The following is a 16871-nucleotide window of genomic DNA, read 5'->3' on the forward strand; positions in this document are numbered from 1 at the left end:
TCTCTCCCTCTGCCCCTCCCCCTGCTTGTGTGTGCACACACACTCTCTCTCTCAAATAAATAAATCTTTAAAAAAATAAAATAAAAAAGAGGGACGCCTGGGCTCCCTGCTCAGTGGGGAGCCTGCTTCTCCCTCTGGCTACCACTCCCCCTGCTCGTGCTCTCTCTCTCTGATAAAGAAATAAATCAAATCTTAAAAAAAGAAAGAAAGAAAACTAAAAAAAGTTTAATCCAATTCGAGTTAATTTTTGTGAGTGTATAAAATAGGGATTTAGCTTCATTCTTTTACATGTGAATATCCAGTTTTCTCAGCACCATTTATTGAAGAGACCGTCTTTTCAAAATTTTTGTAATTGAAGAGTAGTTGTCCCACAATGTTCCATTAGTGTCGGGTGTACCACATAGTGACTGGACAAGTCTAGATGTATGCTCACCACAAGTGTAGCTCCCCTCTGTCACCATACAATGCTATTATAGCACTTTTGACTACATTCCCTATGCTCTTCCTTTCAGCCCCATGACTTATTCCATAACTAGAATCCTGTATCTCCCACTCCCCTTCACCGATCCTGTCCATCCTCCTACTGCCTTCCCCTCTCAACAACCATGTTTGTTCGCTGTATTTAGGAGTCTGTTTCTCTTTTATTGTTGTTGTTTGTTTTAGATTCCACATACAAATGAAATCATACAGTATTTGTCTTTCTCTGTCTGACTTATTTCACTTAGCATAACGCCCTCTGGGTCCATCCATGTTGTCACGAGTGGCAAGATCTCATTCTTCGTTGTGGCTGAGTAATATTCCACTGTCTCTATACACCACATCTCCTTTATCCATTCATGTATCAATCAATGGACACTTAGGTTGCTTCTATGTCATGGCTATTGTGAATATTGCTGCAGTGAACTACAAGGGTGCTTATATCTTTTTAAATTAGTGTTCACATTTTCTTCAGGAAAATACCCAGAAGTGGAATTACTGGGTCATATGGTACTTCTATTTTTAGTTTTTTTTTTTTAAGATTTTATTTATTTATTTATTTGACAGAGAGAGAGAGAGAGACAGCCAGCGAGACAGGGAACACAAGCAGGGGGAGTGGGAGAGGAAGAAGCAGGCTCCCAGTGGAGGAGCCTGATGCGGGGCTCGATCCCAGGACCCTGAGATCACGCCCTTAGCCAAAGGCAGATGCTTAACGACTGAGCCACCCAGGCATCCCGGTTTTTTGTATTTTTTAAAAGATTTTTTCCCCCAAGTTTTTATTTAAATTCCAGTTAGTTAACATACAGTGTAATATTAGTTTCCGGTGTACACTTTAGTGATTCAACACTTCATACATCACCCGATGCTCATCACAAGTGCCCTCCTTAATTGCCACTCCTACTCCACCCATCCCCCCACCCCATCCCCTCTGCTAACCATCATTCTTTTCTCTATAGTTGAGTCTGTTTCTTTCTTTCTCTTCCTTTCTTTCTCTCTTTTTCTTCCTTCCTTCCTTCCTTCTTTCCTTCCTTCCTTCCTTCCTTGTTCGTTCTTTCTTTCTTTCTTTCTTTCTTTCTTTCTTTTCTTTTTCTTTTTAAAAAAGATTTTACTTATTTGTTAGAGAGAGAGTGAGCACAAGCAGGGGGAGCGCCAGGCAGAGATTAGAAGCAGGCTCCCTGCCGAGCAAGGAGCCACATGCAGAATTCAATCCCAGGACTCTGGGATCCTGACCTGAGCTGAAGGTTATGTTTAACCCACTGAGCCGCTGAGTAACTTATTTCTCTTAGCATAATACTCTCTAGCTCCGTCCACATTGTTGCAGTTGGCAAGATTTCATCCTTTTTAAACATTTTATTCTTAAGTAATCTCTAGTGGGGCTGGAACTTAACAACCCTGAGATCAAGAGTCTGCCCACTGTACCGTCTGAACTAGCCAGGTGCCCCTATTTTTAGTTTTTTGAGGAACCTCCATACTGTTTTCCACAGTGGTTGCACTAATTTACCTCCCCACCAACAGTGCTTGAGGGTTCCCTTTTCTCCACATCCTGTGCAACACTTCTTATTTTTTGTCTTTGTGATACTGGCCGTTCTGAGATATAAGGTGATATCTCACTGTGGTTTTGATTTGCATTTCCCTGATGATCAGTGATGTTAGGTATCTTTTCATGTGTCTGGTGGCCATCTGTATGGAAGAAATTGTCTTTTCTTCACTGAGTATTCTTGGCTCCCTTGTCAAATATTAGTTGGCCATATATGCATGGGTTTATTTTTGTGCTCTCAATTCTGTTCCGTTGGTTATGTGTCTGTTTTTATGCCAGTACCATACTGTTTTGATACTCTAGCTTTGAAATCAGAAGGTGTGATGCTTCCCACTTCATTCTTCCTCAGGATTGCTTTAGTTATTCAGGGTGTTTTTAGTTCTATATAAATTTTAGGATTGTCGGGGCACCTGGGTGGCTCAGTTGGTTAAATGACTGCCTTCAGCTCAGGTCATGACCCCAGAGTCCTGGGATCGAGTCCCGCATCGGACTCCCTGCTCTGCAGGGGAGCCTCCTTCTCCCTCTCCCTCTGCCTGCCACTCCCCCTGCTTGTGCTCTCTCTCTCTGTCAAATAAATAAAATCTTTTTAAAAAATTAGGATTTTTTTTCTACTTCTGTAAAAAAGTGTCATTGGAATCTCGATAGGGATTTCATTGAATCTATAGATGGCTTGGGGTAATATGGTACATTTTCATTATCTATTGGCCATTTGTATGTCTTTTTTTGGAAAAAATGTCAGTTTAGATCCTCTGCCTATTTTTAAAGTGGACTGTTCTTTTTTTTTCCTGTTGAATTGGATGAGTTCTTTATATATTTCAGATATTAACCCTTTATCAGATAAATGATTTGCAAGCATTTTCTCCCATTCCATAGATTACCTTCTCATTTTACTGATGGTTTCCTTTGCTGTCGAGCCTCCCATGTTTAACAAGCAAAAAACTGGGCAGGGTATATGAAACAATGATGCTTGGAACACTGGCCATCAGGCATCGTGGGACAGGGATCCCCGAAATCCGAAAACAGCCAGGTGAGCTTTCGTTTGCTCCTGCAACATGCCTGCAGGTTTTCCAGGCTTCTGGGGAGAGGAACCCAGGCTAAGCCCAGCTGTCTCCTGGAGCTGAGGAGGCAGAGTGCGGCGTCCACGGAGGCCAAGGCAGCTGGTGTGTGGAACAGAGCACAGGACGGAAGAGAGAGCTTGGGAGTCTCCAGCGTGATCTCTGTGACAGTCGGCTTAGGACTGATCAGCACATGTGTGTCAGGAAACTCGCTGAAGCAGGAAAACAACCACCTGAAAGCAGCAAAGCGAACAATCTCCAGAGCTCACACGGCAATGGAAAAAGTGCCCGTTCCCTCCAGCCGATGTGGGAAAACCTCATAGTTCATGGGGCATGAGGTAGATTTTGCTGAAGCTTGTTGCCTCATTGGTGGGGAAAATGATCTGGAGACTAGAAGCTACCTAGGTCCCGCCTAATAAAGCTTAACAAGTAAGCCTTAATGGATCAAACTCTTTCTGAGTAAATTAGTTGCATTCTAGAACAAGGCTTAAGAATATTTACTAAAACGCAAAAATGTTGTATACAAACAAAACCACAAACCCGACAAAGTAAAATTGACACTATTTGGCATCCGATAAAAAAATTAGGGTATGGAAAGAAGCAGAAAAATATGACCCAGAGTGAGAAGAAAGATCAATTGAAAGTGGCCTAGAAATTATTCAGATAATAAAATTTGTAAGCAAGTACATGAACATAGTTATTATGAGTATTCCACATGCTTAAGAAGTTAGAAGAAAAATCAAACCTGAAAGATTTTTGAAAGACCCGGATTGTGGGGTGCCTGGGTGGCTCACTCGGTTAAGCATGGGATTCTTGGTTTCAGCTCAGATCATGATCTCACAGTCGGGAGATCCAGCCCCACGTTGGGCTCCGCGCTCAGTGTGGATTTGGCTTGTGATTCTCTCTTTCTTCCCCTGCCCCTCCCCCAATTCGTGCACACACTCTCTCTCTCAAAAATAAATAAATCTTAAAAAAAAAAAAAGATCCAGATTAAATTTCTAGAGATATAAACTAGAATGAAAAATATATTGGATGGGATTAATACCAGCTCAGATGCTGCAAAAGATAAAATTAATGAACTGCTAAAATTAATTAGCAGTAGAAACTATGCAAAACAAAACACGGTGAGAAAAAAAGATTGGGGGAGAAAGGAACAAAGCATCGGTGAGCTGTGGAAAACTTCAAGTGGGTAATTGGAGTCTCTGAAGGAAAGGGAAGGCGGAAAAAATATTTGAGAAAATAACGGCTGAGATTTTTCCAAACTTGATGACAGCTATAATATCACAGATCCAAGGGCTCAACAAACCCCAAGCACAAGAAACATGAAAAAAACTACGTCAAGTTACATCATAACCAAATAGCTTTAAAACTGTGATAAAGAGAAAATCCTAAAGTAGCCAGAAGAATAACAGATATTACATACAGAGAAACAAAATAAGGATAATTGCCAATTTCTCATCAAAAACAATGCAAGCTAGAGCGACGTTTTTATAGCACTGGGGAAAAAATTGTCATCCTAGAATCCTAACTCAATACTCGGATCAGACTGTGTTCTTCAGTGATTTCCTGTCTGAAGGTCCAGTGCCCATGACATTGACTCCGAGATGGAGGAGATCATGCAAGGAGTTGATCGGGAAGTATTCCGAAGATGAACGTCTGCGGAGGAGAGAAGAAAGCAGGGTTGGGCAGAGCTTTGATGCAGCCTCGATAGAAGCCTCAGCTGACCGTATCAGGAGTTTTGAAAATGGATGTCCCTTCAGAAATGTCCCGAGTTGGGGTGAGGGGGCCAGGCCTTTGTCCTCGCAAGCGGATCATCGGTTTGCTATGGGTTGAGCCAGAAAGGGTGCTTGATTTGGAATGAGGCAGCATCCTTGGCCAGGGGCAATTTCCAGAGAGGGAGTCAGTTGAGAGCACTCAGACTTCAGCACCCCAGGCAGCCGAAGGAATGAGTACCTAGATTCTGGAGGGGGGTCTGGACGGCTCACAACACTATCCACCACACCTCCAAAAGCGCAGTGGAGATAATCCAGTCTTCTCAAGCATGGCGTGCAGGGCCCTAGTGATCTTGTGCATGCCCACCCCAGCTCACCTCATGCCCCCTTCTCAGCTTGGAAGTCTCTCCCACCCTCTGCCCTGGCCCTACTTGTCTGCTGCAAAACTACTCCTTCAAATTACGGTGGAACGCACCTCCTCTGAGTGGTCTTGCTGACTCAGTGGTCCTTCCTCCCAGCATCATGGTTAGGAGCATGGACTCTGAAGCCAGAGTTTGAATCCTAGCTCTGCCACCTGCTAGCTGTGTAACCTAAGTAAATTACTCAATCTCTCTGCCTCTCAGTTTCCTCCTCTATAAAATCGGTGTCACGTTAGTACTGCTGCATCGTACGGTTGTTATGAGGATTGAATGAGTTAATATGGGTAAAGTTAGAACAGTGTGTGGCAAGAGTAAATGGTGCCGTTTGTCGTTGTTAATGGAGGCGTCAGTATGCATTTGTTGAAGGCACAAAGGATGAGAGAGACGAAGTACAAAGTATGTTCAGAGAATGTTGAGTAATCAAATTTGTCAAAAGGGTGGTAATAACCTCTATATGGTATTATTACCATGTTGGGAAGAATTTTTAATGTCACAGTAAAGAGTGTGCATCGTGGGACACCTGGGTGGCTCAGCTGGTTAAGTGTCTGCCTTTGGCTCAGGTCATGACCTCCAGATCCTGGGATCAAGCCCCATGTCAGGCTCCCTGCTCAGTGGGGAGTCTGCCTCTCCCTCTGCCCCTCCCCCTGCTCCTGTGCTCTCTCTTTCTCTCTCAAATAAATAAATAAAATCTTAAAAAAAAATAAAAAGAGTGCATCTTATTTGTAAGCAGTAAGAAACAATGACAGAATTAGCCAACAAATGGGAGGAAGGGCCAAAGACACAGAGGAACAGGTTGAGCCAGGAGGTAAGGCATATGTGTGGCGAGGTGAGTTCTAGGCGAGGGATGTGTGAGAAGAAATGGGGTCGGGGACTATGGGAGGATGGGTACAGGTGAAGGGAAAGGAGTTTAGAAGAAAGTAGTATGAACACATGGAAGGTGCAGTGGGACAATCATTTGAGGCTGAGGGACAGGCAGCGAGTGACAGGGACTTGCTGGGAGGGGAGAAGATAAGGGATGCTCAAGACAGATGAGGTTTGTGGGGACAGGTAAGGAGGGATGGGGCCCTCCCGGGGTAGGGGTTGACAGTCAAGTGAATCGCTGAAGCCAGCGAGGAGAGCCGAAGAGCTGGAGCGGGACCATCTGAAGGAGAACCCCACGGCTGCAGGCGTAGAGAGAGGAGCGGAGTGGAATGTGATGTCAGAGAAAGGGCGGTGATGTAAGAGCCGGGCGGTGGGGCGGTGATGTCAGGGCTGGTGCTGATGCTGGCGGCGCAGTGCATTGTGGGCAGCTCCCCGCTCCGCCGCTGCCTCCGCCGTCGCCTGAGGAGGATCGGGGCCGGGCCGGGCCGGGCGGGCATGATCCCGGGCGGGAGGCCGCCGCCGCCGCCGCCGCCCCAGGGAGCGGGCCGCCCCGCGCCGCACTGAGCCGCCCCCGCCCCCGCCCCGCCCCGGCCCCGGGGGATGCGCCGCCCCGAGCCGCTGCCTCCGCCGCCGCAGCCGCAGCCGCAGCGGGCACAGAGCAGGTGAGGCGGGGCGGGGCCGCCGGCGGGCCGGCGGGGTCGGGGCGGGGGCTCCCCTGCGGGCTCCGCGGGCCTCGGGCCCGGCTCGCCTCCCAGCGCAGCCTTCCCCAGCTCCCCCTCCCTGGGCCGAGTCCGCCCGAGCCGGGACGCCCGCCGCTGGCCTACACAGCCTGGGCCGCATCCCGAGGCCTGGAACGGCTCCCTGCCCCCCCCCAGCACACACACCCGCCCTCGCCAGCCGGCCCCCCAAGGCCTCTGCCCCTCCCTTCTCACCTCTGCCCCCGTCCCCGAGGCTTCACCCTGCTGTCACCCTGACAGGCCCTTCCCGGCTGCCTCCATAACCCCTCTCCCTCTCCTCACTCCCTCCCGTCCCTCCAGTAGCTGCCGCACCTACTTCCTCACCCCTTCAGCAGTGCCCAGAAGCCCCTCCCCGGGACCTGCCGCTTCCTCACCTGTCGTCAGGATCGCTCATCACCTGCTTCTGCCTTACCCAACCCCCTCCCTGGATCCTGTCACCCCCCATCCCCTCCCTTCCCTTCTGCCTCCTTCTACATCTCTTTTCACCTGTTCCCACTACCCCTCACCGGCTCCTTCAGCTCTCGGTACCTGCGCTCCCAGACTCCCACGGACACCTGGCTCACACCACGCCTAGTTCCCCATCAACACCTCTACTCACACACCGTGATGAGCTCCCTCCTTTGCTCTGTCCCCCTCCCTGTCTCCCTGCTCCCCGCCACACACACACACACACACACACACACGCACACGCACACACACACGCACTGGCCCCACACTGACAGATATTCATAAAAACCTCTTCCACAAGCCCCCTCGCATGACACACCCATGCCTCCACATACCCAAAGGGTCCTGAGGGGGCAGTAATGGGGCAGCCAAGTTCCTTGTGGCCTGTCATCCAACCTAGTCTAAGCTGAGTGCAGTCCTCAGAGGCAGAGAGTAGATGGTGGACAGGAAGAGGCAGGGAACCCCCATTTAGCCTCCTGCTGCCACTCTCCCTTTTCCCACCCCACCTGTTCCTTCTAGGCTTGCCCGTCTCGACACTGGTTACTGCACCCCAATTTTTCTCTTCAACCTATAGAATTCGCTATCACAGGGTTGGAAGGCCCACCAGAGGTCACCAACTGCTCAAGGCTCTCTCCCTACTGGTTCAATGGCTTCTTCGGTCTTGTCCTCAACCTATTTCCACCTTTATTCCAGAACCTCCCACCCCCTACCTCTCCCTTTATCCTGCCATTGCCCTCACTGCCCTCTGAATTCCTGATGCCCCCTATGTCCCTTTGGCAGAAGGAGGGCAGCCGCCTCTTTGACATCCCCACAGTTCTGATGCTCTGAAGTTGGATGGGTTGGAGGAAAAGAGTCAGCTGAGTCACTTGAAGAAAAGACAAGAGTGACAGTGTCCCTGTGCATGAAGGTCTCTTCTCCACATGTCCCTCATGGCACACCATGACCTGTTGAAGGTTGTTTCTATGCCTTTACTATCCCACACTGCTCCCTGTATCAGGATGGCTAGACACAGGAGCCTGGGGGAACTACCCCCGTCCCAAGGAAAGACAGGTTTATGGAGTTTCCACCCCATCGATAGATACCTTAGTCACTTTCCTCCTCCCCACCTCGTCCCCTGCTGGAGTAACTGCCGTCCAGCTGTGACTCTCCAGGGTCACTGTGAGGGCAGAGCTGTGTGCTTATCCAAAGTGCAGTGGGAAAGAAGAGAAGGGAAGATCCTGGTTCCAATCCTGTATGGGGTTGACAGAAATCTCAAAAAGTGTCCCCCTGCCTACACACGTGCACATCACAGACAGACACAAAAACACACGTAAGCACACGCAGACAGATGGACAGGCGCAGATACACAGACACACCAGACACACCGACATATACACATTCTCAGGGAAGGGCACGTGCAGATACACATACAGACACATACACGTGCACACACATTTACTTCCCCGGATAACACTGGCGGGCTGTCCCAAGCCTCGCACTCAGGACACTGTCCTTGAGAGTCAACTTCCACCTCTATGCCAGTGCGACAGGGGCTGTCCTCCTCCTGTTGTCCCGGAGCAGACAGAAAGGTGTGGTCAGAGCTCTCAGCACACGCCCACCCCGGACCTGCTGCTCCCCACCATTCCTCCTGCCTCCTGTTAGACTCATCCCACTCCCTGTTGTCCCCAACCACCACTCCCCCCACCCCAGTTCGGCCTGTCTCTCTCCCTTGGAGTGGCTGCAGGGCTGCGGTCCCTCTAGAATCCATGTGCTGAGTCCATCACCTTATGTCCACCCCATGGCTCCCATCCTTGCTTCTGGACCCCACGGCTGTCAGTGAGCTGGGCTCACCCCGACAATGGTGTGTGCCTCACACAGCTGCGTCCTCCTCACTCAGCTCCAACCCCAAGGGGCTGCGTGGAGCTCATTTTCTTGATTACCCCGCCTCCCGTGGTTGATTAGCGGGTCTGCATCACTCTCGAGTGGGCCTCCCATGGGTCACCCCTCGGTCAGCAGGTCTCCCCTTTTAGTAAGCCTCAGATACACAGCTCCGTGGGCATTCGGTGGCACATCTGCATAGGAATGTGTGGGTGCCGTGGGGCCTCAGATCGAGTCACTCAGATGGGTCCTTCTCGGCCCAGGTGACCCCTACACAAGCATGGGTCCTAGATTAGTACCCCCACTCCTGGTTAGCAAGTCTCCTCCACATTAGCATCTCTCTCTTTGGGAGACGCTGTCCCCATAGCCTGTTCACACAGCATTTTCCTCCCCTTTTCCAACATGTGTGTCCTGTTGCTGGGTTTCACACCCCCAGTTTGTAGTTTGTGTCTCCCTTCCCGCGGATAGTATTCCTGTCTTCCCTTCTGACCTCCACCTGGGTGTTTACACAGTGCTTCCCCCAGGAACCCCTGCAGCATCTGCCCAGCGGGCCCGGGGAAGGATGCCTGCCAGGAGAATGGCGCTCCCCTCCTCCATTTCTGCGAGCCGGTCCCGGGTCCGTTGCCTGCCCCCCTCACAGCCCCTCCCCGCTCCCCCAGGTAGATGGCCCCCCCAGGGCAGGCCCTGCGGACACCCCTCCCTCCGGCTGGCGGATGCAGTGCCTAGCGGCCGCTCTTAAGGACGAAACCAACATGAGTGGGGGAGGGGAGCAGGCCGACATACTGCCGGCCAACTACGTGGTCAAGGATCGCTGGAAGGTGGTGAGTGACCCGGCGGGGCCAAGGGAGGGGTGGGGAGAGGAGGGGAGGAGAGGAGAGGAGAGGACCGGAGACCTGTTAAAACTGTTGTCCCCCACTCCTCTCCCCTAAGAGGGAGGCGCCCCCGAGTTCATCTGCATACTGCTCGCGGTCACTATTTCGGCGTACACTTGTGGACAATCGCGTTCTCCCAGCGCCCTCTCTCACCCCTTTCCCTGCTAGGTCACGTTGCTCGGGCCCAGCCTGGAACAACTCCTGGTTGGACGTCGGAGCAGGAGCTGCAGAGCTCTGTGTGGGAGGCGGGTGGGGTGGGGGAGGGGGCTCTTTAGTTTGCCGGACCTTGGAGAAGGGCAGTGAGTGAGCATGTGTCCCTCCGCTTCCGCAGAGGACAGAAAGGCCTGGCTTCGGGGAAAGAGGCCCTGCGGGCTGCTCCCACCGCAGCCGCACTCCATCTTCTCCTTCCACCCTCCTCCCCTCACTGGTTCCTGCGGCAGGTGCAAGACGCCGAGACTCCATGTCCCAGCGTGCCTTGCTTCTCCAGCCCAGGACTTCAGGCTGTTCAGCCTGCTGGGAGTTGTAGTCCGAGGCTCCTCGCGGGTTTGGGCCTGGATGGGAGGGGGACGTGTGAGGGTTTGAGGGGAAGGCAGTGTCTGGGGGAGCGGTACCTATCGTAAATCAATCCCTGTGCACCCCCCTTTTCTTCCGTCGCTGTCGCTTAAGAGCTCTCTGGTGTCCTCTTATCATTGTGGGGGCAGGATGGTGTAGGGCGGATTGCAGGGTGATGGTGTGTGAGCTGGTGGGTCTGCACGGTTGGGTCTGCACGGTGAAGTGGGGGAGCCTGGAGGAGAGGAGGGAGAACAGCACAGGCCTACACTGAGCCTCTGTGTGGGGGTGTGTGGGAGTTGAGGGGGGAGGCTCAGCTCACCTGGGCTGCAGGGTTGAGGGGAGAGTGGGCCTGGGGCCTAGCTGGTCTCCATGGCAACAACCATCCTTCTGGCAGGTTCCCTAAAGGGCCCAGGGATAGGGGCAAAGGTGGCAGCGTTGTCTGAGATGTCTCTGGGATTGAGAGAGGTGGTGGCACTGGAGGGCCAGAGAGCTGAGGGAAGGGGCCATCTAGGTCCCAGAGGGGACTTCCTGAGCCGGAGAGTGACAGGACAGAAATTGGGGGAGGAGGAGCCAGGGTGGTAATCAAGGGAATGAGGGTCTGGCAAAATGAGGAGTGTTCTTTCAAAAACCCTCTGGGTCCCCTGACATGAGAGCTTAGTCTGACAGATTGGAGGCAGAAGGACATTTGCCCTGAAGAGGTGAGAAAAAGATGGTGTTCACACCAGACTGAGTTTGGGTTAGAACTTTCCACCGGTTTTTGAGGGAGGCGGTGGGAGATGAGTAGGGAGAGAAATGGCAGGGGCGGAGTTGGGGGAAGGGGCAAGCTTGCAGTCTGCCAGGCTGACCTCTCTTTACCATCACTCCGTCCCTGGCTCCTGGAGAAGTAGAGAGGGTGGGGTGCCAGATGTCTCCCCTCTACCATCTCGCCGTGAGGGGCGGGAGACAGAGACATGAGGCAGAGCTCAAGAACCAAGAGCACGCTGCCCCAAGAGAAAATGAGCCGGCCAGGAGAAAGGGAGGGGCGGTGGCCCTGGGCAGAGTACTTACAAATAAGAACATTTGACCCTTCTTGAGGGGTACTTCTCAGAATCAGAAGCGCAAACAAACCACGACTCAAAAAACAGCATCCGTTTTGAGCACTTTCAGTCGCCAGACACTGTGCAAAATGCCTTGCATGCATTATCTCAACAAATAAGGGAGTAGATATTATTACCCCCTTTCCACAGGTAGAACAACTCTTGTTTTACAGAGGAGGAAAAGTGGAGGCACAGAATTTAAGAAACTCACTCCAGGTGACCCAGAGCTGGGCCAAGAAACCAGGTTTCCCTTTTCCTAAGTGAATGCTGGTCCCATTGTGTCATATTAGCCCTCCCGCAACCCTCCTTTACAGGGGAGGGGATCCTGAAAAAAATTAGGAGGGGAAGAATAGGGTCCGGCAAAGGGAGATTAGGAGAACATTCTGGTTGCCTGGCTTGGACAAAGCTGCATTATGGCTTTCATGGGCCCTGGGCGCTTTTGCCTTCACGGACCCCTTTCTCTATAACAAAGTACTAAAAACTAAATTTTATAACTGCATTGGATATAGAGGAATGAATTAACATTATATATCAAAATGTTTTGACTTAAGAGGTCATTTGTTTTCCCTCTGATTTAAAAATATTGAAACATTTTTATGGCCCCCTAAAAGTATTATGGGCCACTGTGCCTGCTCTGCCCGATGGATAAGTGGGGTCTATAGGGCCTGGGGAGGAGGGGTGTTAGGTGAGTGGGTGGGTGCAGACCCCCAGCTTGCTGCGCCAGGGAGGTGGGATAATGGGCGTGGGGGCGGAGCAAGGAGGGAGTTCAGGGGGGAGAAACAGCCTCTGCTTGGAAGTGAAGATGGCAGAGAAATACCACTGGCCACCCTTGGAAATTGGGGAGCGTGTATGGGAAATGTCTTGGCTGCCCTGAGCCCTCCTTACCACCTCCAGTGGGGATTTTGGAGCCTGACAGACTCGGGCTTGAGTCTCAGCGCTCACACCTTTAAGCCCTGTGCGGTCCCAGTTGCTGTGATATCACGGTTAAGAGTGTGGGTTCTGCCTCGGACTGCCCGGGGTTAAAGGAAACCTGGCGTTGCTGCTTACTAGCAAGTGTGACCTGGGGCAGACTACTTAACTCCCTGCGCCTTAGTTTTCCTTCTGTGCAAAATGGTGACTCTTATGACCTCCCACACCTGTGTTGTCAGGACCCTTAAGGGGATGAGCTGAGATGCTGTCTGTGAGTGTGGAGCACAGAACCCAAGATGCGGTCCTTGTTCCCTCCCCCTCCCCCTTTCTTCCTTGCTCACACACAACAAATCATAAAGGATTCTAGAAGAGACTAGAATCTCCCCTGAGTTTAAACTTCTCCAGAGGGAGACATGCCGCTGCTTTCCTTGAGTCTGCATCTGTCCCTCCTGATTCTGAAATTCTTCTAGGAGTCTGACTTAACTTTTGTCTCAAGTTGAGAGAGACTCTGGTTTCAGACCCTTCTTTCTCCTTTCTCTTTCCCTGTCTCCTTCCTGGGCACAGAGCCTCCAAGATGCAGCCAGATGTCCACTTCTCTCCTAAATCTGCCATCTTCCCTTCGTCCTTCTGTCTCTTCCTGGAGTGCTTTCAACTGTAACCCGCTGGGAACTCCCGGTCCTGGGCTCTGCCCTGCCCCCTTCCCCCCTCCATCCCCACGCTTCAGCCACCATTAAACATTTAATGGGACCTGAGTGCTGAATAAATGCTAAGGGGAGGGCTTGGAGATGCAGGAGGCTCAGAGCCCATTTACGGGCTGGCTGATCAGAGCAGCCTCTGCCCAATCCCTGGCAAGCCCAGCTGTGCTGGTGAGTTAACAAGCCAACAGGAGGCAAGCGAGCGTTCTGGAAGATGTTCGCGAGGGCAGGCCACCCGTGAGGCGAGCTGTACATCTTTTTTAACCAAATGAGTCCCAACTTAGAACTCAGCACCTTCTCCTTGTCCCTCATCATTGCCAGCAGCGCACTCGCTCGCCAGGAGCCCTGGCGCCTCTGACTTGAAATGATTTTACTCCCTCCCCATCACTCAGCTTTGCTCATTTCCCCTGGCCGACTCTTCCTCCAACACAGTTCTCCCCTCTGCCTTTTCTCACTGCCTGCCCTGGGATGCTGGAGGAGGAGGGCCTAGAGGGTCAGGTCTGTACTGCCTCGTCCCCTGGGTTGGGGGTGGGGGAAGGATAGACAGACTTTTCAAACCTGCATTCCCACCAGAGTCCCGCAGCGCCCCCTGTCCCCAGAGAAGGCTCACCCTGGTTTGGGGCATCTGACCAGGGGTCTAGGGAGTGCTGGGAGCTTCGGCAGCAGGCATGGGCCGTGAATACCCTTCCTTGAGTCTCCTCCCCAAATACCACCCCCCCCCATTACTCTCTCCCTTTAATGACACCTGTCAGGAGACTGCCAACCCCAGGAAGGGCCGGCTTCTCCGGAGGATCTGCCACAAAGCTGGGAGGTTCTGGAAACTCATTTTCTTTCTGGATGGTGGTGGTTCAGTCTAGTTGCGGGATGGGGGAAGGGTGATATTTCTTGTCCTTCCAGAGAAGAAAAGTTTCACGATGGCCCCTGGTCTCTTCAGAACACTACACAGGCTCGTCTCCATGTCTGTATGGAGTCAGAGGTCTCATACCCTCTCCCACCGCCCACTCTGACATCCAGCCGTGTGTGTGTGTGTGCGTGTGTGTGTGTGTGTGTGTGTCTGCACACCCATGGGCTCAGCTGTCTCTGGCACTAGGAGAGGAGGTAGGGGCACTGGCGGGGAGGGGCGGCAAGGACGGCAGACACAGGTCCTCCCCTTCAAGGTTAGCCCTACCCCCACCAATGAAGGGTAGAGCCAGCAATGGATGCCGTGAGGAGCTGCAGAGCCTGATCCCTGTGTTTCCTACCCCCTCTTCCGTCTCCGTAGCTGAAAAAGATCGGGGGTGGGGGCTTTGGTGAGATCTACGAGGCCATGGACCTGCTGACCAGGGAGAACGTGGCCCTCAAGGTGGAGTCAGCCCAGCAGCCCAAGCAGGTCCTCAAGATGGAGGTGGCTGTGCTTAAAAAGCTGCAAGGTGCGGGCCAAGGGCAGGAGGCTGGGGTTGGAGTCAGGGGGTGGGGAGAGCTGGTGGGGGTGGCGAGATGGGGCAGCGGTGCTGAGAGGGGCAGGGGGAGGTGGTGGGAGAAGTCATGGGACCAGAACCGAGAGCGCACGGGAGCCGGCTAGGGACTGGAAGTGAGGAAGGAGTGGGAGCTGGGAGACCCCTGTCTGTGCCCCACAGGGAAGAGCCATGTGTGCAGGTTCATCGGCTGTGGCCGCAACGAGAAGTTTAATTACGTAGTGATGCAGCTCCAGGTGAGTGCCCGTGGGGGCCTCCCTCCGCTCTCCCCCAGGAGCTTGGGTTGCGACCGCTGGGGTGGGGAGTAGGGCACAAAGCTTGGGGGATGAGGCCGGGCAGAGCGTCCTGGTGGTGCGACGGTGGTGCGACGGGGTGGGCGCAGGGCAGCTGAGTCCAGCCGGCCCCCGCCGCCCCCAGGGCCGGAACCTGGCCGACCTGCGCCGCAGCCAGCCGCGGGGCACCTTCACGCTGAGCACCACGCTGCGGCTGGGCAAGCAGATCCTGGAGTCCATCGAGGCCATCCACTCCGTGGGTTTCTTGCACCGCGACATCAAGCCGGTGAGGGCTGCCCCACCTGGCCCCTCCTCCAAAGCACCCCCCCTCCACCTCTCCCGGTCCCACGGTTTCTGCTCCAGAGCACTGGTTGGGGCAGGAATAGCCTCTTCCACCTGCCCCTTCTCCTCCTCTCCCCTGCCTGCCAAGAGCACACACCCCTGCCTGTCCGTGGCCTACATCTCTTCTCTGTTCTTCTCTTCTTCCCCCCTACCCCTGCCCTGACTAGTCCTTGAACTTCAAAAGGTGCAGGGGTGGGGGAAGCACAGAGGAATCTTGAGTGAAAGGGACTGAGGGGCTGGGCTTGGTAAGAAATTCCAAGGAGCTGATTATGTGGGATCTTGGATCTGGGTGTTGTACAAACCTCCAGTTTAAATAAGGGCTGACAACCAAGGTCCAGAAAGATCGGTTGAATGGGCCAAGGTCACACAGCAAGAACAATGCAGGTCTTCTGCTGCCTCAGAGCAGGACAGTGACACTAAGCCACACGGCCCTGCTGGGGCGTCCCAAGGATTGAGGGCAGGACACACACCTCGGTTCAACCCCCAGCTGGGTCATCGCCTGCTGTGTGACCTTGGAGAAGCCCCGGAAGCTTTGACCTTCAGTCTCCTCATCTCTAAGATGAGGGTAATCCCATCTGCCTCTCAGCTGGGACACAACCAGCTGCGGTACATGGTGGTGCTCGCGCTCAGACACGCTTCCTGGCGCCCCGCGAGGTGGGCCAGGGGGGGCTGGAGCCCCACGGTCACAGCTGTTGTCTTCCCCAGTCAAACTTTGCCATGGGCAGGCTGCCCTCCACCTACAGAAAGTGCTACATGCTGGACTTCGGGCTGGCCCGGCAGTACACCAACACCACGGGGGACGTGCGGCCCGTGAGTACCGCCCCTCGCCGGCTCCCCGACCCGGGAACCCTTCATCAGTTTTTCCCCGCAGCTGCCTAAGCAGGCCCAGGCTGGGTTCAGTACGAGCAGCGCCCAGCTCAGTCCTGAGACTCTCGGCCCGTCCCCTGGCTCACAGGGCTCCTGGTGGATGCATAGCCGCCCCCCGGGACCCGGCTGCCCACCCGGGTCCGGCGTGGACACAGGGGCCGTGAGCAGGGTCAGGAGGCAGGGGTAGGACTGGGGTTGGTGTGTCAGGCCTGGGGGAGGGGTAGGGAGTCAGGGCTCGGCCAGCAGGGTGGTGGAGATGTGGCCGGAGTCAGGGGCAGCCGGTGAGGGCCCTGCTGTGTTCTCCCTTTTGCAGCCCCGGAATGTGGCCGGGTTTCGAGGGACTGTTCGTTACGCCTCAGTCAATGCCCACAAGAACCGGGTGAGTGGCAGAGCCGGGCCTGAGGAGGCGGGGGCAGCAGGGCCCTGGTCAGGGGCAGAGCGTGCCGCCGGGGAAGAGGGCAGGGCGGGCGGCTGTCGAGGTGGGGAGAGAAGTACGGGGCAGAGGCCGAGAGCTGGCACGCCAGAGACCCTGGCTGGAAGAAGGCTCCGCTGCCGTCTCCCCGCGGCCGCACCTTCTTCCTTGTGTCGGGGGATTCCCTCCTCTCTGGTCGCACCATCAATGTGTGTGGGGTGAAGCAGCATGGACAGAAGTTTTGACACTGGGATTCTGCGTGTCTGGCGGTTCATGAGGGATCCCCCTCGGGAAGGGTCAGCCCCCCCCCCCCCCCCC

General features: G+C 53.7%; 1 protein-coding gene across 1 annotated transcript in view; it reads left to right on the top strand.

Annotated features, from left to right (window-relative positions):
• The first annotated feature begins 9815 nt into the window (after positions 1-9815).
• TTBK1 (tau tubulin kinase 1) overlaps positions 9816-16871 on the top strand; it is a 37822-nt gene continuing 30766 nt past the window's right edge. The window contains exons 1-6 of the mRNA XM_040643501.1: positions 9816-9923; positions 14468-14615; positions 14823-14896; positions 15078-15218; positions 15980-16084; positions 16455-16520. Of these exons, the coding sequence (XP_040499435.1) occupies positions 9816-9923; positions 14468-14615; positions 14823-14896; positions 15078-15218; positions 15980-16084; positions 16455-16520 (642 nt within the window). The remainder of the gene's footprint in view (positions 9924-14467; positions 14616-14822; positions 14897-15077; positions 15219-15979; positions 16085-16454; positions 16521-16871) is intronic.

Source organism: Ursus maritimus, unplaced genomic scaffold, assembly GCF_017311325.1.
Source record: "Ursus maritimus isolate PB19 unplaced genomic scaffold, ASM1731132v1 scaffold_29, whole genome shotgun sequence".
In the NCBI taxonomy this organism is placed as follows: Eukaryota; Metazoa; Chordata; class Mammalia; order Carnivora; family Ursidae; genus Ursus; species Ursus maritimus.